General features: G+C 31.3%; 2 protein-coding genes across 2 annotated transcripts; both read left to right on the top strand.

The window, feature by feature from the left end:
* Positions 1-9706: 9706 nt before the first annotated feature.
* Positions 9707-10405, top strand: LOC128281804 (secreted RxLR effector protein 161-like). The gene has a single exon (XM_053019923.1). The coding sequence runs from the start codon at positions 9707-9709 to the stop codon at positions 10403-10405; it is 699 nt and encodes a 232-aa protein (XP_052875883.1).
* Positions 10406-17169: 6764 nt separating this feature from the next.
* LOC108487548 (GDSL esterase/lipase At5g45920-like) lies at positions 17170-20066 on the top strand. Its single transcript, XM_017791919.2, has 6 exons — positions 17170-17320; positions 17411-17565; positions 17638-17871; positions 19168-19235; positions 19330-19494; positions 19683-20066. Exons 2-6 carry the CDS (start codon positions 17467-17469, stop codon positions 19840-19842), a joined length of 726 nt encoding a protein of 241 aa, XP_017647408.1. The 5' UTR covers positions 17170-17320; positions 17411-17466; the 3' UTR covers positions 19843-20066.
* The last annotated feature ends 4056 nt before the right edge of the window (positions 20067-24122 follow it).

Raw genomic sequence — 24122 nt, 5'->3', positions numbered from 1 at the left:
ACTTGTATTTTATGGTCCGTATTATTTTTTTAACAGAAATTTGGGTCACACAACTCTAACAATCTCCACCTTGACACGAATTCTCAACAAACAAGTTTTTCACCACGAACTCTCAACGAACAAGTTCTCCACCTTTTCCACAAAACTCTTAAAGGGGTATTCTTCAACAATGAGCACCAATAAAGTCCAAGAATACTCAAACTTGGTTATAGGAAGTGATTTAGTCATCATATCTGTAGGATTATCATGAGTACTAACTTTACTCACAACAATATCACCATGAGTAATAATATCACATACAAAATGATACTGAACATCAATGTGCTTTGTTCTCTCATGAAACATTTGATCCTTCGTAAGAAAGATGGCACTCTAATTATCACAAAACACTATATTGATCTAAAGGTCTTTACTGAGTTCACCAAAGAGTCTATTAAACTAAATAGCTTCTTTACAAGCCTCAGTAATAGCCATGTTCTCGGCTTCAGTAGTAGACAAAGCAACTGTAATCTATAAAGTGGCTTTCCAACTAATTGTGCAACCCCTAATAGTAAAAACATACCCTGTGAGATATTTTCTTTTATTAAGGTCTTTAGTAAAATCAGAATCAATATACCCAATGACTCCATCTCTAATTCTTCCAAACTGTAGGGAAACATCACTAGTACCTCGTAAGTATTTGAAAATCCACTAACTGCTTTCCAGTGTTCTTTACCGGGATTCGCCATGTATTTACTAACTGCACTAACTACATATGATAAATCTGGACGTGAGCAAACCATAGCATACATGAGAGATCCCATTGCACTAGAATATGAAACACGTGACATGTAGTTAATTTTATCATCTGATTGCGAAGACAAACCAATGAAAGTTTGAAGTGGGCTGCTAATGGAGTACTAATAAGTTTGGCACTTTGTACTTTGGACTTGCAAAGAACTTTCTCAAAACTTAAGTCCAATTTAAATGCTTTTCTATCTTTGAGAATCGACATTCCAAGTATTTTTTTTTACTCCCAAATCTTTCATCTCAAATTCTTTACTAAGCTGGGTTTTGACGTTTCTTATCTCTCCTTTATCTTTGGCTGCTATCAACATGTTATAAACATAAAATAGTAGATATATAAAAGAATCATCAATGTTTTTTTTTTTAAATAAACACAACTATCAAAGCTGCTTTTTTGAAATCATGAGTAGTCATAAAATAATCAAACCTCTTGTAGCACTGCCTTGGTGACTGTTTCAAGCCATAAAAGGGACTTTTTCAACAAGCAAATATAATCTTCTTTTTCTGAGACTATAAAACCCTTTGGTTGCTGCATGTAAATATATTCCTCAAGTTCTTCATACAAGAACATTATTTTTACATCAAATTACTCAAACTCTAAATCATACATGACCACAATACCAAATAAGGCTTGAATTGAACTATGCTTCATAACTGGAGAAAACACATATGTGAAGTCTAAATCTGAAATCTAACTGTAACCTTTTGCAACCAGCCTCACTTTATACATGGGTTCCTCAATTTTTGAAGTTCATTTTTTCTTTTTGAATACCGATTTATAGCGAACAACCTTTTTACCCTTAGGAAGCTTCACTAGGTTTCATGTTCTATTCTTATGGGACGATTAAACCTCTTCTTACATAGTAAACATCTACTTTCCTAAATCTTCACAGCTAATTACCTCATAATAAGTAGATGACTCTTGATTTGCATCTATATCTTCAACCATATTTAAAGCATAAGTAACTAGATCAGTCTCAGCGTACTTCTTTGGAGATTTAATTTCTCTTTTATGTCGATAAAATATTATGGTGAAATGGTGAAAAAGCAACTCTACTCTGAGTTTCTGTACTAACTTGAGGAGTAAACTCTGTTATAGATCCTGGATCAATATGAAACTCCACCTACTTCACATATGTGTTTGAACTTTATTGGTCTTTATTGGAAGAGTCTTTAAGAGATAAGTTAGACAGTATAATAATTTCATAAAAAATCATATCTATATTAATCACAACTTTTCTATTTTTAGGATACCATAACTTATACCCTTTAACACCAGTCTTATAACCAAGAAAAACACATTTAATAGATCTAGGTTCTAATTTCCCATTATCAACATAAGCATATGTAGGACACCAAAAATATTCAAATTAGAATAGTCAGCAGGATTACCAAATCATACCTCTTGTGGAGTCTTTTTCTCAATGGAAACGGGCGAAGATCAGTTAATAAAGAAACATGCAGTAGAGGTCGTTTCAGCCCAAAAAGACTTTAGTAAATAAGTATTGGACAACATACATCGAACTTTTCCATGATTGTTCTATTCATCCGTTCTACAACTCTGTTTTTTTATAGAGTATGTCGAACTGTCAAGTGTCTCACGATCCCTTCTAATTTGCACAATTCATTAAACTAATCAGAACATAATTTCAAGCCATTATCTGCGCGGAGGTGTTTTATCTGTTTTCATGTTTACTTCTCGATCATAGTTTTTCAAGCCTTAAACGTGGAAAACACATCACTTTTCTGCTTTAGGAAGAATGCCCAAAATTTTCTAAAAAAATCATCAATGGTCATCGGCATGTAATTAGAGTCACCTCTCGAAAGCACTCTAGATGGTCCCCAAAGATCATAATAACTATAATCCAGCGTTTCCTTCGTGTTATGGATACTTATGATGAATTGAACTCTCTTTTTCTTTTTAAAAATGCAATGCTTATAAAATTTCAGTTTGCTAATGTCTTGTCCATTAAGAAGTCCTCTTTTGCTCATTTTGTCATGTTGTTCTCACTCATATGCCTTAGATGCATATGCCAAAGTCTAGTAATATCATCATCTGACAAAGAAGAGAAACCGATGGCTGCGTCATCAGTAACAGTCAAACATTCCAAAACATATAACTTGGCAATCTTTCTCTACCCTTTCATTACAACAAGGGAACCATTGCTAATCTTCAAAACCCTACTTTCAGTTGTGTACTTGTACCATTTTGAATTAAGAGTACTCAAAGAAACTAAATTCCTATTTAATTTTGGTACGTGTCGTATGCCACTAAGTATTTTGGCAACTCTATCGAACATCTTAACTTTGATTGTGCCAATACATGCGATTTTACATGAAGCATTATTTCCCATCAAAATAAAACTTCCAGATATTGTTTTATATGTTGTAAACCAATCTTGATTGGGACTTATATGAAAGGTGCAACCAAAATTGAGGATCCACTCATTGCTCACTTTAGAGTTGTTGGGAGAAGCAACTAGGAGTTTACCATCGTTATAGTCTTCTACAACATCAGCTTTATCAGATTGTTTTGGTTGTTTTCCCTTTTGATTTGTCGCCTCCCTTTTGATTTTATTCTACAACTTATAACACTCAAACTTAATGTGCCCTTTCTTCTAGCAAAAGTTACAGGTTTTACCTCAGTTTAAAGATCTCGATCTACCCTTAAATTTATTGCGAATTTTTCGTTCCTATGTCATCCGACAATTATTATCAGTATTTCGTTCTTATCTCCTACGAATAATAAGACCCTCTCCCTGAAAGTCGGATTTAGGCACAAGATGTTTTATCTTGTCATATGAGGCCAATGAAGCATAAACTTCATCAACTGTGAGAGATTTAGAGCTATAAAAAATTGTATATCTAAAGGTTGAATAAGACGAGGGCAATGAACAAAGTATAATTAACCCTAAATCTTATTTATTATACTCAACCTCCATGGTCTCTAGATCCAAAAGAATTTTTTTAAACACAGTTAAGTGTTCGTGCACAGACACACCTTCTTCCAAACGATGAGCATAAAAAGATTGTTTCATATGTAACTTGCTAGTTAGGGTTTTTGACGTGAATAGTTGCAGTAGCTTTGCCCATAATGCAACGGCGGTATTTTCCTTCAACATGTCCTATAGAATTTCATTCTACAGATGCTAATGTAATTGCGTTAAAACCTTTCAATCTTTACGCTTCTTCTCTTCCTTTGTCAATATCGAAGGCATCTTATCTAATCCTAGTAGGGCATCCTTCTATTCCATCTATGTAAGAACTATCTACATCTTTACTTGTCATAATGCGAATCCGGTGTTATGATCTAATAGCGGAATATCATACTTCATTGTCACCATTACCGTGATCGATACAAGCAACCCGAAAATTTTTTATACCAGTTTGTAAAACTAAACGTCGATAATAGAAATATAGAATGATTGAAAAGCAATAAGAAAGAAAAATAAAACACACAAATTTTACATGGAAACCCTTTCGAGAAAAAATCACAAGTAGAGGAGAAAAAATTTCACTAATGTTGAAAATCGAATGATATAAGAAAAGTTGTGACAATATCTATTTAAATGTTGAACCTCGGTTTTAAGCCCTCCATAGGTCCCCTAGTTTTACCACTGTATTACTTCTTTAACACGAATTTGGGTCACACAACTCTAACATATTGCTATAGGTGCTGATGAAGTGACATATTTTGGTTATGTGGGGGTGGTCACTAATGAAGGAAAAGGTACTCTGGGAAGGAGAGACATTCTTGTTTCATGAGAGGAACAATAACAATGACAGAGTAGGTTTAAGATGTTAATGTATATTTTTCAAACATCAACTAAATAATTGTTCGGAACTAACTTTGCTCATGTGCAAAGCTTATCAGCAATAACTTATGTTGGCTGCGTCCAACATGATTGTACTGTCTGAACTTTGTTTGTTTAAATATTTTAATGAATAACATTAGTCCTTGTTAGATTCTAATATACCAGTGTTTTTGTCCAAAGTTAATGCTCTACATACATCATTTGAATCATTGCACGTGGATCATTTTTTTTTTTTGTCTTTTTGTTTGACAAACCAAATTCATGGTTTTAATAGCGTATATCTGTTGAAAAATTTGGACATCACATATATAATAAGGATAATTACATGTTATTATTTACTATCATGATAGGTTAGCGCAAATTAAAAGTGGTCTAATTTTGTTAGAATTTTATTGGCCTTTTAATTATTAAATAAATAAAGTATGGGTCAAACATGTGTAGATACTCTTCTAATCAAATTCTAATTAATGATGGGCTAATTAGAATTTGATTAGAACTAATATGCTAAGGTTATAAATATTAGGGTTATGGTCTCCAAATTATACACAAGATATCTTTTTTAATATCCCATCATTAGGAAAGAAATAGCAGATATTCTCTGAGTTTCTTGTGTGCTAATTTGGAAGATCAAATCCCCAAGTTCCAAAAAGTTTCAAGGAATCCATGGATTCAGGTACGCTTCCGCATTTAGTTTTGTTCTTGATTTATTCTTAATGATTTGACATGACAGATCCTGGTTTATTAAGTTATATTGTAGATTTATTTTATAAATTCTAACAAGTGGTATCAGAGCCTCGTCATATCGAATCATTGGGAAATGATTCAGGTTCTTCATTTGAATAATTGATTCATGAAATTTCATGGGTTTTATATTTCGGATATATATGTTGTTTTTTGAAGATTTATATTAAAGTTTTTTTTTATCTTGAATTCATATTAAAAAATTTGGGTGATTTTCATATTAAAATTGGGTAATATTATTTGATACCTATGTTTTTAAGTTTTATTTGAAAATATTGCGATTCAGTTCTGTGTATTTGCAAGGCATGTGATTATTATTATTTTAATCCATACGACATTTAAAATATATATATATATATATATATATATATATATATATAGAAATTGATTCATATCTATGTTTTGTTTGTTTATATAAATACATAAAATATGCATGCTTTGATTGGTTTAATGTTTTGGAAAATAATATAAATATATATTTATGTTTTATCTTTTACTTTGATTGAAAGATGAAATTAAGGTAAATATTTTGGAACAAATAAATTCAGATTTTGGCTTTTAATTAAGGATATCTAATATTTTAAATAAATTAGTTGAAACAAAATACCGCCAAAGTGACCTCTTTTGTGTAGATTGGTTTATTTGAAATATTAAGATGGTTATATGTTTTTGTGATTCATGCGTTTATTGATTGACCCAAAGGTAAGTTAATATTTGGCAGAATTACAACGACATCTGTAGTGATAAATATGTGACAATTATAAGTTATTTTATGTAAGCAATAAGTTAGTGCAAAGATTAATTCATTGCTTGACATAATTTATTGTCAATGTTTGATTGCTACAACAAGAGTACCATTTACTATTAATATTATTGTCCAAAGACTTGATATTAATGTAGTGTTTGGTATCTTGAGATGGGATTAGCCATTATATTGAATTTATTGTTTACTTATGAATATTGATTTAAGTTTGTTTTTGTTCTCTATTCAGCTAATTCATCTTCTGCTGCTACAATATCTGCTAATATAAATTCTATACCCATGCTTAATGGAACTAATTTTAAGGAATGGAAAAGGCACTTACTTATAGTGCTTGGCTGTATGGACATAGACCTTGCACTAAGGGAAGAACAACCTGCACCTCTCACTACGGAAAGCACCCCTGTTATTAAGAGGGACTTTGAGAGGTGGGATCGTTCAAAACGCATGAGTCTAATGATCATGAAACACAGCATTCTAGAAGCCTTTAAGGGCACAGAATCTGAAGAGATTACTCAGGCCAAAAGTTTTCTTGATGAAATTGAGAAACGTTTTGCTAAAAACGATAAGGTTGAGATGACATCACTTCTGACTTCTTTGATGTCTATGAAGTATAAAGGTCAAGGAAACGTAAGGGAGTACATTATGGAGATGTTCCATACTACTTCAAGACTTAAGGCACTTAAGATCGAGCTTTCTGAGGAATTGCTTGTTCTTATGATTTTGGTATTGCTTCCTGCACAGTTTAACCAATTTAAAATTAGTTATAACTGTCAAAAGGAGAAATGAACCCTAAATGAGCTCATTTCTCATTGTGTGCAAGAGGAAGAAAGGTTGAAGCGTGATAAGTCTGAAAGTGCTCATTTGCCCAATGCTCCTAAGGACAAGGGCAAGAAAAGAAAATATCAGAATGAAGCTGCTAAGGGTCTAGCCCAAAAGAAACAACAACAAGCTACAGAGAGTTGTTTTTTTTGTAATAAGTCTGGACACGTAAAGAAAGATTGTACCAAATATCATGCTTGGCGTGTAAAGAAAGGTATAATTCTTAATTTGGTCTGTTCTGAGATTAATTTAGCTTCAGTACCTAGAAACACTTGGTGGATAGATTCTGGTTCTACTACTCACATAAGTGTTTCTATGCAGGGTTACCTGAGTTACCGAAAGCCAAGTGATGGTGAAAGACACATCTTTGTGGGCGATGGAAAATCGGTAGAAGTGGAAGCAATTGGGCATTTTAGGTTGTTATTAGGAGCTGGTTTTTATTTGGATTTAAAAGAAACTTTTGTTGTACCGTCATTTAGACGGAATTTAGTTTCTGTTTCTTCGTTGGACAAATTTGGATATTATTGTTCATTCGGAAACAATTAATTTAATTTGTCTTTAAATTCAAATGTTATTGGAACTGGTTATTTAAATACTTATGACAACCTTTATTTGCTAGAAACAGTTGTATCATATAATGAAACCTTGCATATGGAATCACGGGGTATTAAACGCAAATTAAATAAGGAAAATTCAGCATCATTATGGCATAGGCGCTTAGGTCATATCTCAAAAGTTAGAATTGAACGCCTTGTGTCTGATGGTATTTTAAAGTCCCTTGACTTCACAAACTTTGATGTTTGTGTCGATTGCATCAAGGGAAAATAGACCAAAACCAAGAGATTGCGTGCCAACAGATCTTCAGACGTCTTAGAATTAATTCATACAGATATTTGTGGGCCATTCTCTATGGCATCATGGAATGGTCAACAATATTTCATAACATTTATAGACGATTACTCACGTTATGGGTACCTATATCTCATTCATGAGAAATCTCAGTCTTTGGACGTGTTCAAAACTTATAAAGCTGAAGTTGAGAATCAATTCAACAAAAGGATTAAAAACGTTAGATCTGATCGTGGTGGTGAGTACTACGGTAGATATGATGGCTCAGGTGAACAATGTCCAGGATCATTTGCGAAATTCCTAGAGGAATGTGGTATTGTCCTACAGTACACCATGCCAGGATCACCTAGTATGAATGGTGTAGCTGAAAGACGAAACAGTACTCTTAAGGATATGGTAAGGAGCATGATTGCTCATTCTACCTTACCTGAGTCCCTCTGGGAGAAGCATTAAAGACAGCAGCTTACATTCTAAATAGAGTACCCAATAAAGCAGTTGCAAAAACACCTTATGAGCTTTGGACAAGTCAAAAGCCTAGTCTAAAGCACTTTCACATTTGGGGATGTCCAGCTGAGGCAAGGCCTTATAGGCCTCATGAAAAGAAATTGGACTCCAAAACAATAAGCAGCTACTTTATTGGCTATTCTGAGCGATCTAGGGGATATAAATTTTATGATCCCATAATAAAGAATATTTTTTAGACAGGAACTGCAACATTTTTTGAGGATGTTGAGTTTAGGGGGAGAAATAAGATTAGAGACATTGCTTTTGAGGAGGAATTGGATTCTAACTCAATTCCTACTATCACTTTTGATGATGTTCAAGTTCTTATACCTATCATTGATCAAGAAGTGAATCTAGAACCTCTACAAGACAATGTTGAACAACTCCTCATTCAAAATGAGGTAATTGTTCCAGAAGAACAAACTCAACAACCTCAAGAACAAGTGCCATTAAGGAGGTCTACAAGAGAAAGGAGAAATGCTATTCCAGATGATTATATTGTATTTCTCCAAGAACATGAGGATGATAATGGAATGATGGAAGATGATCCGATCAACTTTCATCAGGCCATGAAAAGTTCTAATTCTCAAAAGTGGATTGATGCCATGAAAGATGAGTATAAATCTATGTAAGACAATAAAGTTTGGGAACTTGTCCCATTACCTGAAGGTGCAAAACCGATTTGTTGTAAATGGTTATTTAAAACCAAGAGGGATGCAAATGGTAATGTGGAAAAGTATAAGGCACGTCTTATAGCTAAAGGATATACTCAGAAAGAAGGCATTGATTTTACAGAGACATTCTCTCCAGTTTCATCAAAAGACTCCTTTAGGATAATCATGGCACTTGTTGCTCATTTTGATCTTGAGTTACATTAGATGGATGTTAAGACTGTGTTTCTTAATAGCGACATTGAAGAAACAATTTATATGGTGCAACCAGAAAATTTTGAGTCGAAAGACTCAAAGAATATGGTTTGCAAATTGACAAAATCCATCTATGGACTCAAACAAGCTTCCCGTCAATGGTACCACAAGTTTGATCAAATAATTATTTCGTTCGGTTTTGAAATGAATATTGTTGATGATTGTGTGTATCACAAATTCAATGGGAGTAAGTACATATTTCTGGTTCTATATGTTGATGGCATTTTGTTTGCCACTAATGATTTAGGCTTATTGCACGAAACCAAGAGATTTTTATCCAAGCATTTTGAGATGAAAGATCTTGGGGATGCCTCTTTTGTTTTAGGAATTCAGATACATCGAGATCGATCTCGAGGTATTCTTGGATTATCACAAAAGAGCTATATTGATAAAGTACTCAAAAGGTTTGGCATGCAAAACTGTCGACCAGGTGACACCCCTGTCGCTAAAGGAGACAAATTTAGTCTTACTCAATCCCTAAAAGTAACCTTGAAATTCATGAAATGCAAAAGATTCCCTATGCATCAGCTGTTGGGAGTTTAGTGTATGCTCAAGTATGTACGCGTCCGGACATTGCGTACATTGTTGGGATGTTAGGCAGATATTTAAGCAACCCTGTTATAGACCATTGGATAGCAGTCAAAAGGGTTATGAGATATCTTCAGAGAACAAAAGATTACATGCTTAATTATAAGAGATCAAATCTTTTGGAGGTCATAGGGTATTCTGATTCTGATTTCGCTAGATGCCAATATAGTAGGAAATCTACATCAGGCTATATTTACCTGTTAGTCGGAGGAGCTATATCTTGGAAAAGTGTCAAACAGACACTTGTAGCTTCGTCCACTATGGCAGCAGAGTTTGTAGCATGCTATGAGGCATCAAACCATGGAATACGGTTGCGGAACTTTGTCACAAGGCTGCGCATTTTGGAGAATGTAAAAAGACCACTCAAATTATTTTGTGACAATAAGTCAGCAGTGCTGTATTCCAATAACAACAGGAGTTCATCCAAGTCAAAGCATATTGACATAAAGTTTCTAGTTGTAAAAGAAAGAGTGCAAAATGGTCAAATCTCCATAGAGCACATTGGGGCAAACTCCATGATAGCGGATCCGCTCACAAAAGGTTTACCACTCAAGGTCTTTCATGAGCACACTGCTTACATGGGTGTTACATTGTTTGAGGATATCATGATTTAGTGGGAGTTTATATTTCAGACATTTATGTATTTAGTTATTTTCTGATCAGAAATAAAGTATTCAGTTTATTCACTCTGTTTATTATTTTGAAATTGACCTCACTTAAGTTTAAGGAAGGACCAGTTGGAAATAGACATGTTTAGATCATATTGCATGTAATTTCCATGCTACACATCCATACTTGATCTATGTCATTTGGTTGTGTTAATATACGTGATCATGGATGGATTTAGTTATGATATTTTTAACGAAAGTTGCCTTGGTTCTATGTTAACATAATTAATGGACGAGATTGTACGGAATGCCTTTTGGATATGATAGTAAAAATTTTGAGCTCATAAGGTTATATAATGACATGTAATTATAAAGTAATTAGTATATATATGTGGTCCAAGTGGGAGATTGTTGGAAAATTTGGACATCACATATATAATAAGGATAATTACATGTTATTATTTACTACCATGATAGGTTAGCCCAAATTAAAAGTGATCTAATTTGGTTAGAATTTTATTGGGCTTTTAATTATTAAATAAATAAAGTATGGGTCAAATATGTGTAGATACTCTTCTAATCAAATTCTAATTAATGATGGGCTAATTAGAATTTGATTAGAACTAATATGCTAAGGTTATAAATATTAGGGTTATGGTCCCCAAATTATACACAAGATATCTTTTTTAATATCCCATAATTAGGAAAGAAATAGCAGATATTCTCTGAGTTTCTTGTGTGCTAATTTGGAAGATCAAATCCCCAAGTTCCAGAAAGTTTCAAGAAATCCATGGATTCAAGTACGCTTTCGCATCTAGTTTTGTTCTTGATTTATTCTTAATATAATTTGACATGACAGATCCTGGTTTATTAAGTTATATTGTAGATTTATTTTATAAATTCTAACATTATCAACTTTTTAATCCTAGCAGTAGTGTGTTTATTGTTTAAAACAAAGTTATATGTTGGAAAATGATTAAGGTGTTTATGGTCCAGTATGAGTTTGAGTTATGCTAATTCTGAAAAAAATAATTTATAATCTCAAATATTATACTTTTTTGTGAAAAAGGAGCGTTTATGGGTTTAACTAGTCTTAATCAATTTTAAATATAATTGCATATAGGGGAAGTTGAAAATTTTATTTCGCTCAAATTAAGTTGTATAATTTTATTTTTAAAATATTAAATCAAAATTTTATCATTTTAAAGGAGACAAAATATAGTTTTATCTTTAACTAAATTAAAATTTTGTAAAAATTAAAGGACGAAAGTAAAAATTTTCATTTTTAAGGAGGTCAAGACCCTTGCCATCCCTTGGCTTTGCCCTTAGTTGCTCAAGCCAAGTCTCACTCAAAATATAATGTGACATTCAAATTTTGTCTAAATCTATTAATATTTATAAATAACTAACCCAAATCCTTTTAAATCCTTTCATTAAAACTATTTTTAATAATATATGTTAATTTTAATTATACTTAATAATATTTGTATATACAGTTTTCTTTTATTACAGTTATATATTTTTCTTTCGTTAAATTTTGAAATATAAATAACTTAACCTAACATTATAGTACAATATATTTAATTTTTTTTACTTACAATATAATTAAATTATATATGGTAATGTATAAATAATAGAAAATCAACATATTATAAATTTAAAATGAACTTTGTGCTTTGAATATTAAAATTCATACTTGATTCATATTTTAAACATGCCTAATATTTTTATTTAAATTCTAAAATTTATAATAAAAAACCTTCAAACTTAAAAAGAGTATTCTAATTATTCATCAAATTCTTTTTTCTTTTTGGTAGAATAATTATTCAAAATTATAACCAATAACATTAGACTAAATATAGCTTATGCCAAAAAAATTACTAAGAATACAATTTTAAATAGTTACTAAGATGTCATTCACATTAGTGAGTGTTAACTGTATTTATTTACGATATATATTGATAAAAGTAATATTTAGTTTTTAAATTATTTTAACTTTTTTATTTTAAAATTGACAATTCTTTTATTTGATATTTAAATTTGGATTTTCTTAAGAAATGATGACATGCATTACGAGATTATGTTATACTATCACCTAAAAATATAATTATTTTATAGTTTTTCACTATAAAGAGAAAAGCCAAAATATTGAATAAAGGTGAGCAAAACTCAATTTGTGTAAAAAAATTGAAAAAACCTCAATTTTGAGTTAATCAAGTCGAGTTATTAGGTTTTTTTTGGATCAACTCAAATAAGTAATTTTATTTCACAACTCGAATAACTTGAATAATAAATTGATGTAAACACCCCTTAGATCTCTATGAATTTTGAAAATGAGTAAATTGGTCCCTCTCAATAGAAATTACAAACAATTTCAATATAACCTTAAATTTTCAAAATATTTATAAAATTTCTAAAATTTTTATAAAATTTAAAAAAAAGGTTATATAAAATTCTAAAAATCTTTAAAAATTAAAAAATAAAAATGATAAATTTAAGACCTTAAACAAGTAAATTATCAAATCAAGTTTACCATATTAAATTATATTATTTTTCTCTAATTTTACTTTGAAAGAATCTTCAAATATATATGATCTAAAATTTATACGCTCTAGCTAGGAATTTAGTCACATTGCCATCAATAGTTCAATTTGACTTATTTAATTTCATTAATTGAACTCGAATACATTTATTCAACTTGACTGAACTCAAATTTAATTTCACTCGATTTAATTAGAAAATAATTTCAAATCGAGTTACAATAATAAAATAAAACTCGTCAACTTGATTAACTCAAATATTTTTTATTCGAGTCAATTCTTGTCAACTTGACTAACTCAAATATTTTTTATTCGAATCAATTCAATTCAATCAAATGCTTACTAAAAGAAAGAGTAAACGCATATTTCAATGCACTTAAACCTATATACTTTTATATTAACAACAATATTAATATTAATTAAATTAAGATTTAGGAGTAATTATTCACTAAAGTATGCCTATAAAGATTAACTTTGGGATAACTTTTAAAGAGAGTCAGAGATATGCGTCGGTTGGGTTTGGACTTAATAGTTAAATGTATAATTTTTATTAATTGGCCTGTATTGCTGATTCAACCCTACCATTTTGAATTAATTGATAATAAGGGCAAGCAACCAATATCCAAATCTGTAGAAATTTACAATTTCTATCAGCTACTAATAAATATAAGGGTAAATTATCCCAGCCTCATTCTAAAATAGGGTTTATCTTAGTTTGGTATTTTCAAAAAAAAAAAAATTCTTATTTTAGTCACTTCTTAATAAGATAATTGTGTGAATTAGTCACTGCTATTAACATTTCCATTTTCTTTTAACGAATTGCTGACATGACACATTAGCCTATTGAGTTACTGACATGTGATATTTTTTGTGTTGGTTTTTTACTACAGTTTAGGGATCTCTCTATAAAGTTTACAAGGAAAAAGTTTTGGATTAATTATAGGGAGATCCTTAAACTTTAGTCAAAAGTGAACAAAAAAATATTATGTGTCAGTGATCACTTAATAAGCTAATATGTCATATTAACAATCCGTTAAAAATAAATAGAAATTTTAACGGCAATGACTAATTCATACAATTATTTTATTTAAAGTGACTAAAATGAAATGATCAAAATAAAACAAACCCTATTTTAAAATCACAATGGTTATAATTTACCATAAATATAATGATTTGCTTTCCATAATGAGCTTGTGTCTGTGAACTTTTTGGTCCAAAATTGTAAATTTCTTTTGTTGAATCCATATATTCTAATTACCAAGTCTTCATATAAACTCACATGATTAATAGGCATCCATCATTGAATTCTATTGGCCAATCCTGATTTTGGCCAACTTTTTAGTACAATTTCTAGGAGCTTAGCATCCATGCTAATTAAAAGATGCTAATCCTCAGTAATGATGAGATTTCCTTGTGTATAGTAACATTATGGTTATAAAATTATGCAAAATTTTGTGGTTATTGTAGAATATGGTACTGAATAATGACCATTAAAGTAGCTTTGTTGGCGTGCACAAATAAACAAATATTGGACTTTGAACAACATATATAAAATAAAATAAAATAAAATAAAAATCATAGCAATTCAAATTTCCTCTTTGATTGTTGAGAAAGAAACACAAATAATGTTAGTTAGAATCTCAATAGAGTCCCACTTACTTTATTTGAATACTCCTTACCCAAAGCAATATTTAAAAAGATGCATGATTTTACATTTTTAAATAATGAAATATATATTTTTATTTTTCAATGTATTTATCGAGCTTATCTAATAATTAATCATTCGCATTCTGTAAATTAATTAAGGAGGTAGATGCTGGCCACAAGTTTTAAATTTCAGAACGAAAATCGAACCTTCAACCACTAATTAATAAAATATATATATTTTTAATAAATATTTTAAATCATTCAAATTATAATTCAATCAAATTTGACATGGTTCATGAGTATTACTTTTTTTTTTTTTCAAATTTTATATATGTTTCTCCCAACAACGTTTAAACTTAGATTTTTTTTCTATTAATACTAAGCAAGCATTAATCATTACTTTGGTTTGGGTATCTCTTGTGCCTATCAAGACATAAGGTATACTTTAAGCTTGATTGCAAACAATTTGTGGAAATTACAGGGAGCAACAGCTCTACAAAAGTAGGAGATTGTTGGAGGGTTTACTAGCATCATAATATGACTTGATTTCTCTTGCTTCGACGGCTTGCTATAGCAAAGTTGGTCCATCCGCTTTGATTTGCATCAATTCCCAGTACACGAGTTTGATATTTTTTAATATAATATTTATATTGTGGTACTTTTATTTGATTAAGTTAATATATTTTAATAGTCAAATATAATCAGTATTAATTTTTAGTATTTAATATAGGTCTTAAGATTGATTTGATGAAATTTATTAGTAATATTGTTAGGTTTGAATTTTTATGGTTTTTGTTAATAGGATAAATTTAGTGTTAATTGTGAACAGGGTGAAGGCAGAAGCTTTTTTTTGGAGCTAAAATTGAGTTGAAAATCAAAATACAATTTTACCATTATATTAACTTATAACTTTACATTTTTTAGAAATTAGTTAAAATTTAATCATTTCGGAAGCCAAAATGTAATTTTACTATATAATTTATAACTTTCAAAGGGACCAAAACATAAACTTTTAATTTAAGGGGAGTCAGAGCCCTACTAGCCCCTTGTCATCTCCCTTGATTATAAAATTATTTAAGTTTTTGTTTTGTTAAATACAATATGATCACAGCGATTTTTAGATTTTATGGTTGATCCAATAAAAGTTAATTGCTCATATCATAAGGTAATTATGAAATTTTATCAAATTAACCCTCAAATTCAAATTAGAAACTAAATAATTAATATCGTTACCATGGGTTCCTATGTTCTTAATTTCATATGCATTATATTATTATGGATTTGAATTTTCAACAAAATTAAAAGTTATATCAACTGTGTGAAATATGATATATTAATATAGGAATAATTACTTATATTAAGATAATCCTAAAAATTAAGGTTTTAGGCATCAATTCAAATTTTCAATTTTAAATTATACTTATAATGTGTCACTTAACTGTGTAATTAATAATTTTAATAACAAAAATCTAATTAACATAATTGGGACATCAACCTATGTTACTTTTGTGTCGTGTGTTAACAAGGGATCTTAATTGGAGTTCACATTAAATAAATTTAACATATAGTACTTGTCATTTTGCTTTTGTCTTTTTTTTTTTTAATTTGTTTTTCTTATTCAATTTATTGTCCTTTTTTCTTATTATATACTCAAAATATTTATTTAAAACCAACTCACCTTTAACTGCCCACACCACACATCAATACATATATTATATTACCTTTAATATCACCCACTACCCATAAGCCATTGACTTAATTCCTAATTACTGTTTCTAAAATAATAAGGAATTCGATCAGGACAAGGTTCCATGCATAATTAAGCTTTTGTTTTTTCAATTATAACAAGAATCATGCTAAATAAATCACATCTAATTTCTCACGTTGGTGAGAAATTAGATTTTTAAATTTGAATGAAAAAATATTAAACAAGTTTTGTCCATGTTTTTTATATGTATTTTTACAATTATTCGAATTTGACTTTATAGATTTATTTAAAATTTATTTATTCATAAATTATTTACAAATTATTATTTAAATTGAATCCTAATTAAATACTATTATTTGTCAAACATTCAAATCTAAAAAAAATATTTTTAAAATTTTTAATTTTTTGGTTCCAATAATAAAAATGTAAACATTTTGTAACAGATGAATTTATATATTCAATTCTATTTATATTATCCAAATAAGTAATGTAAATTCAATTCATAATAGTAATTTTAAAATTTAAATATTATCTAAATTTATATTATCCGAATTTATAAAATATAAATAAAATATCATAAATATTCAAATGTGCAATGCAAATTGGGGAGGTCCAAGAAAAAAAAAAAGAGGTTCTGATGATATATAAATATTATGTTGGTGTGAGGCATGGACGCATGGTTGGCCCAGCAAAATTATGAATGCTTTCCCCAATTGCCATTAAAGCTAAAATAGAAGAAAAGAGATGAAAGTCCTGATGCAGAGAGGGGAAAGGTATAGGTAGAGAAACTGTTAGAGAAAATATATAGATCATTGATAGGCAATTACTCCATTAATTTCAGTTACTTCCTGGTATCACAAACAACAAGACAGAATTTAATGTAAAGTCCAAAAACAGTCACATCAACTACCAACTCAGACTCTTCACAGTTTCAGTCTTTTACGTTTTTAAAATCACATCCTTTCTTTAATCTTAACCTGATCTTGTCAGTATTTCCCCTCTCTCTCTCGTGCAACTGAGTTGGTGGTGAGAATTTAATAATACCCAAACTTTTTGTAACAAAAATACAAAGGCAATTTAGTGTTGTTGTTAAAAGTTTTTGGTTCTTCTTCTCAGATCTCACAGTGTTCTCTGAAGAAGATTTTGATCATTTTTCTTTTTGCTACTCAAACATGAGGCCGACGATCTATCTTTTTGGAGACTCAATCACAGAGGCTTCCTTTGCTGACGGTGGTTGGGGTGCTGCTCTCGCCAACCATTTCTGTCGGACGGTATATATATTGATTATCAGTTATATATAAAGTCTTTATTGATATTGAATATGTGGGTTTTCTGGTTTACAGCTTGATGTGGTGCTGAGAGGGTATAGTGGGTACAATACAAGGTGGGCGCTGAAGGTACTTGATAGGGTTTTTCCCACGGTGGGTCACGACGGTGCTGCTGCTGCGCCGCCAGTTGCGTTAACCGTGTTTTTTGGAGCTAATGATGCTTGCCTCCCTGATAGATACGCTGCTTTCCAACACGTCCCACTTGATGAGTACAAGCAGAACCTACACTCCATCGTCTCTTCCCTCAAGGTTCACTTATCACATCTTTATCTAACTTTTTTCTACATCAAGTAAATATGGTAGCACATTAAGCATGTTAAACTCATTGACGATCAATTTTCTACTGCGTAAACAGCAGATGATTGTAAGAACTTTAGGATCAAAAGGCAGGCACTGTGTATTTTTCAAGTAACTCTCACGTAGACGAAGAGACAAAACAATGGGTGGAACTGTGTGATCTTTTTGTTTTTGGCTTTTTGTTCTTTTCTTATGATCTGAATATTCGTATGATAATTTAGGACATTGCGTGCTTGGCACTGTGTTGTGGTCTAGTAAGACAGTTTCCTAAAGTTATTTGGTAGAAAGAGCCATGGACTTTGTTTGGTCAGCCATGAAAGAGTGGGTGGGTGAGGCCCAGTTGTCGCTGTTATTGTTCGCCACTTGGCTTAAATATATATCTCTCTTTAATTGTTTTTATATTGAAAGAAAAAACTTGAATAATCTCATTCAAAACCATGAGCAGTGAGCAGTGATCTTTCTTAGAATTTAGCAAGTACTATATACTGTGCATTAGTTAAAAATGTGATGGAAGTTTCTATATTACATATTAGGTCTTGGAGAATATTTTCTTACTAATTAGTCTTAATATATTAGATCAAAATTAGATTTTTTCTTAAAATTTTATTCATTTTATTATTAAAACTAACATAGTTGACAACATAATTAAATAATATCATATGTATCTCACACTGACGTATAGAGACTGATTTGTTAAAATAGATAAAATTTTTAGCAAAAAGATTAAGTAACACTAATTTATTAATTTTTTGTCAATAATCATGTGAATTACAAAGGCTAAAGGGTAGATGAGACCAATTAATTGGTATAAATATCATATACTTTCTGTATGGGGCTTTTCAGTTATATATGACGCCCAATGTCACAAGCAATGTTGCTTTTTGTTGATTGTGATGAATGGTTTTGTCTTCTCTTGATTGGATGAAAAATCTTTTACATATTCATGTTTAAAAAAATCTAATGCCTTTATGACTCTACTTCATGCCCCTCGATTAATGAAGTTAATCGATTAGCTTTTTAAAGCAAACGTGGGAAGCTCAACATATTGTGGAAAGACTGATTGATCCATTTTAATATGCCTTTTGAAATTGATTCCACTAACAACGTTCTGGCTTTGAAATCATAGAATATATATAAATATATATGGTCACCAAAACAGTAGTATGATCTTATGGATTAAGTGTATATATATGTGCTGATCCTACTTATAGATTTTTTCCTCTTTGCCTTGTCTTTTGGGGGTTATAGAAGCGGTGGCCAAAAACACTCATACTCCTAATTACCCCTCCTCCGATTGATGAAGATGGACGCCTTAGGTACATATGTTCTTCCACTTTGCCAGCATGGGTACATTGCACAATATCTTTAATACGCATGTACTTGAAAGAAAACGAATTTGTGTTGATGCAGACATCCTTTTGTTGAGAACCCATCGGGTTTTCCCGAGAGGACAAATGAAGCTGCCGGCTCTTTTGCCAAGGCATGTGTTGAAACAGCTGAAGAATGTGGGATCCCTGTGGTGGATCTGTGGACCAGGATGCAGCAATATCCTGACTGGCGCAAAGCTTATCTTAGGTAGTTTTCAATAATTTTCAATGCATACTTTTACTCTCACATACAGATTCTAATGTACACATTCTAGTACTAGATATCAGCTTCTAGACCGAGTACGAAAATTAGCCTTGGGGGGTCTCGATTGTTGGTTTGTGGCAGAAATAATCATATGCCATTTTTGCTGATATGCTGTTTAACTGGAACTGCAGCGATGGTTTGCACCTCACAAAGGAAGGCAACAAAGTTGTATTTGAGGAAGTGATGAAAAAGCTGGAAGAGAGAGGTTTAAGCCTGGAAAAGCTAAAAGCTGATCTCCCACTTTTTGCTGATATTGACCATGATGACCCACTTAAGGCTTTTCAGCAGTAGTTAAAAGACTTCAAGACCTAAAAAAGTTAATAATACCAGTGAATATTTCATTATATATCAGCAATAAATAAAAGAGTTTGTTTTTCAATTCATAGCTCGTTTATTTTGTTTTGCATATCCATGTCAGCTTCTGGACTTCTCTAAAGAATGGGGAATTTTGATAAGTATGGGCACAACATTGTATGTCTTTAGTCCTCGATAAAGAAGTAATAGTGGTAGAAGAATTTGTTTCTTTCTTCTTTTTTTGTTGTTGGGGGTATGCTTCCTTGTTTGAAGGCAGGAGAGCAATATGAGATCTTAATGGTGAGTGGTTACTTGATAATTAATAGGATTTGTGTTAACTTGGCAAGAGATGATCCTAGGGAAGTCGAAAAACTTGAACAAACGAATCTTACCTTCATGCTCTTGTTTTTTGTGATGTTTAGAGATTCTCTTCAAAGAACGTAAAATGGGCCTAGATACGTCTCCTTTTTCATTCTTTTAACACCCCATCAAGCCCTTCCTGTTCCACCATTTAAAAAGTTCCCACCACAGCAGGACATGATTTAGCTCCTCTACCTGCACTTTGACACCATGGGCACCTCACTTTGTCCACTAATAATCAAAACTCTATCCAATTCTATTTCACTATTAGACGTACTCATGGGGACGTTGACATGTATTAAGAAGTTTTGCGTTTGTCAAGTTCAACCTATCCAAAATATGAGCATTTACAACCCATAATTTTTGAAGGCATATTCAAGTCTCATCTCGTCCATATTTCTTTTACAATATAAGAAAAAACATTCTTGAACCGTTATTACACTAGAAATGAGAAACCTTTTTTTTTTTAAGCTTAATTACAAAATTGACTTTTAAATTATACCGTTTTCTCACTCAAGTATTTAAAGATTTTTTTTGTCAAAAGTGGTACATATAATATCAATTTCATTTTATTTTATCTAAAAAGCATATAAATCTAATAAAATATCGTGTTTGAGAGTAAAATGAGATAAAATTGATAATTTTTTATTAAAAAAGAAATTGATAGTTTAAGATTGACTTTAAAAAAAAAACTTTAATTATCTAAGTAGAAAAAAAATATGGCCTAAAAGCCGATGTTACTTTATAAGAAATAATGATCAATTAACAAATTCTCTAATAATTGTATTGTCTCAACCAGTCACCTGAACCTTCAATATTTTCGTGCTCTGTGGACAGCCAACGTGTCGTGAGCGGCTGCTCTGAAAACCTAAATCACAAAGCTAGAAGCACCTTGATCATTCGCGGACATATAATCACCCACCAAAGGGAAGGGACATGAGTGTCTCACCCTTCGTGACCTATGACCTCTATGCATCAAGGTGGTTTCTCCATCCTGTTGACTGAAAACCATATCACTGCTCTTGCTTTCTCTTCATTGGCAACGATGGCCTGAATCAAGCGAATTATGTTCTTTTCTTGAAAATGAAGTTTTAAGCGTATTCTTCTTCTGTTTGTACGATTTGTATCGAACTTATTATACTTGATTTTTTACTGCTTATCTTGTACATTTATTTGAGACTTGATCCTCGATAACTTGTAAGCTTGTTCTATGAATTTGATGAAAAAAGAAGTTCTGGCCAAGTCAGATAGGACCGTGGAAAGTAGCCCATCATGATTTCACAGCACAGGAAAGAATCATATTGCGTATGCAAAGTTTGGAAAATTTCCAAGGGATATATTTTGTTTTTGTTTTCCACGAAGGGTTGTATGGCTCTTCCTACCATTACCTGATAAGCTTTAATTATCCCTCAAATTGCACAAAGGTTGAAGCATTTGTTTCAAGATCCCCACATGATCTTTAGGTTTGATCATTCCTTTCCATTAAAAAACTTGTCTGCACCGTCATCTTTGCATGAAGTCATTCTCAAAAAGATTTAAAACCCCAAACTTAATTGAACTCATTCTTGCCTTTGATTATTTTTGTCTTCTGTTGATCCCAAATTAAAAAGTGACTTGTTTTCGCCATATGTAATGAATTTCAACATATAAAATTCATATTATCTGCAAATTACTTAGAATAGCTTATTAGAAAACTATAAGCAAAAAAGCGAAAACATTCATAATTTCCATCCATCCCTCAAAGATAGTATACAAGCATATGTGAACCTACAATGTTCTATTAGAATAGGAATTTTTCATATTTCCCTTCTTTTAATGTGGATTTTACCTTGTTTATATATATATTTCCTTTCTTTCTTGAATATAGGGAACAAAGCATCAAAATGTGGATTTTTTTTCACTTGAAACATGAGGGACAAGACACCAATGTTATATTTAACCTGTTGCAAGTACCACATTTTGATGCTTTGTTCCCCCATATTCAACAAAGAAAGTAGAAAGCAAGATATGAACAAGACCAAATCCACTTTAAGAAGGGAAAATTATATAATTTCTAGTTATATATTAAGTGATGGTGCTGATCAGGTCCCCCAGGACTTGTTCTCTTAACCTGCTCAAACTGGTTTTTCTTAGCTTCTTCATTCAGGTACTGTCTTAAGGCCAGAATCGGTTGATTTCGACTCCTATTCCCCGTCAAGGGCGGACTCTCCGATCCTGCAGACAAAAGAAAGACCAAGGTAACACATACCAGACACCTAAAGATCAACATTGTTGTTGAAGATGCTAAAATGACAACCTTTGTGCTTTGACATGGAAGTTTGAGAGGGTTTTATTTCCATATTTATATACTTCCTATAATCTAATTTTATTACAAAGTGGATGAGTAATTGTTAATCAATCACCCCACTGTAAATTGTCATCTGACAGGCAAAGCCATATTTTCCACTTGATAGAACCAAATGAAAATACAAAGGGATTTTGTTCTCACTAAGCTCTTGCCAATAAACATGTCAAACAGCAACGAGCCAACATTAATTTTGGCTTATTGTAAGTTCGTGGAGTATTACAAACTACTTTTAGCCGATTGTTATTGATACTAGTTGATATTTAGGTATGGTTTCGGGTTTTGTTCAATTCAGGTTTCCATATAATTACAGATTTCTCTTTCTGTTTTACAATCAAAGTCTAATCCTGTTTAAGCCATGCTTAAGTGATATTTAGATAAAACCCTTCTAATAATAATGACTTCAAATTCGAATTTAATCCAAATATTTAAAAAAGAGTTCCACTTCCACTTATACAATCATCTGTTGGTGGGTTCAAGCATTTTTATTGCCTTAATCTATGCCCAATACTTGGGATCGGACAAATTAGATTTTGTCTATATTGCATACTTTTAATAGCTACCAAACAAGCTTAATACCAATACTAATGTGATCTGTTCATTTGTTTGTCTCTTTTTGGTGTTAATCTTCTATCCACATAGGCATGGATGCAGCTGTAAGCACTTCAGGAATTAGATTCCACTTTCTAGCAAACTATGAACTTTTAATTCAAGTATTCTTTTCCATCAAAATATGCAGTTCAGTAGTGAAGTTCCTAATTGTTCAACTCAGCAAAATTATAAAAGGGTTTTATGTATGTATGTATGTATATATGTATCTTGTCATTGATTACTGTGAGAAAACACAGATAATCTTGGGGGCTTAAAAAATAGCCAAGTTGCCTATCTTTGCGCCTTATCCAATGGGGGAAAATATAAAAAGTCACGTCTTTCACGTTGCATCGAAGTGGTGCACTCACAGAACCAATATTGGCCTTGCTCGATTCTTGAGTGCTCCATAACCATCTTCCTTATTGTCGTCATCATAGATTGAAAATTATTGTAATATTATGTATGGAATTCACTTTACAATTACCATGATAGAAAAAGATTGAGAGCCATCCCATATAGAAAATAACCTACTCCTTTCCTTCTGCCTGCATATTCCAACACAGCCTTACCAGCAGAGCTTCTAATATGCATAAACATACATATTTCGCGATAAAAGTATTATAGAGGTCCTTGTATTAGGAGTCAAATTATATTTTGTCCCATTTACTTAAAAAATGAGCAAATTAGTCCCTATATGTTAGATCTAAGATGAAACTAGTCTTTTTATTAAAATTTTATTCATTTCTACAAATAAAAACTGGTCCATGTAAGTCAAAATGAGGTACACGTAACACAATACGTACTACCGGTTATTTATCAACCACGTCAGTTTTTAACTACAGAAATGGATGAATATTTTCACGAAAGGATTAATTTGTTTTTTGATCTAACACACAAGATAAATTTGCCCATTCCTTTTATTAAAAGAGACAAAATACAATTTGAATCCAATTACAATGCCTTCATTGTACTTTTACCATAT

The sequence above is a fragment of the Gossypium arboreum genome, chromosome 10 (genome assembly GCF_025698485.1).
Source record: "Gossypium arboreum isolate Shixiya-1 chromosome 10, ASM2569848v2, whole genome shotgun sequence".
NCBI lineage: Eukaryota > Viridiplantae > Streptophyta > Magnoliopsida > Malvales > Malvaceae > Gossypium > Gossypium arboreum.
Note: the sequence above shows the minus strand (reverse complement) of the source record. Positions and strands in the feature narration are given on the sequence as shown.

Coding starts and splice junctions, on each gene's coding strand:
- LOC128281804 (XM_053019923.1), top strand. CDS start 9,707: ATGCAAAAGATTCCCTATGCATCAGCTGTTGGGAGTTTAGTGTATGCT.
- LOC108487548 (XM_017791919.2), top strand. CDS start 17,467: ATGAGGCCGACGATCTATCTTTTTGGAGACTCAATCACAGAGGCTTCC. Junction 17,566..17,637: donor CCAACCATTTCTGTCGGACG/GTATATATATTG, acceptor TCTGGTTTACAG/CTTGATGTGGTGCTGAGAGG. Junction 19,236..19,329: donor GATGAAGATGGACGCCTTAG/GTACATATGTTC, acceptor GTGTTGATGCAG/ACATCCTTTTGTTGAGAACC.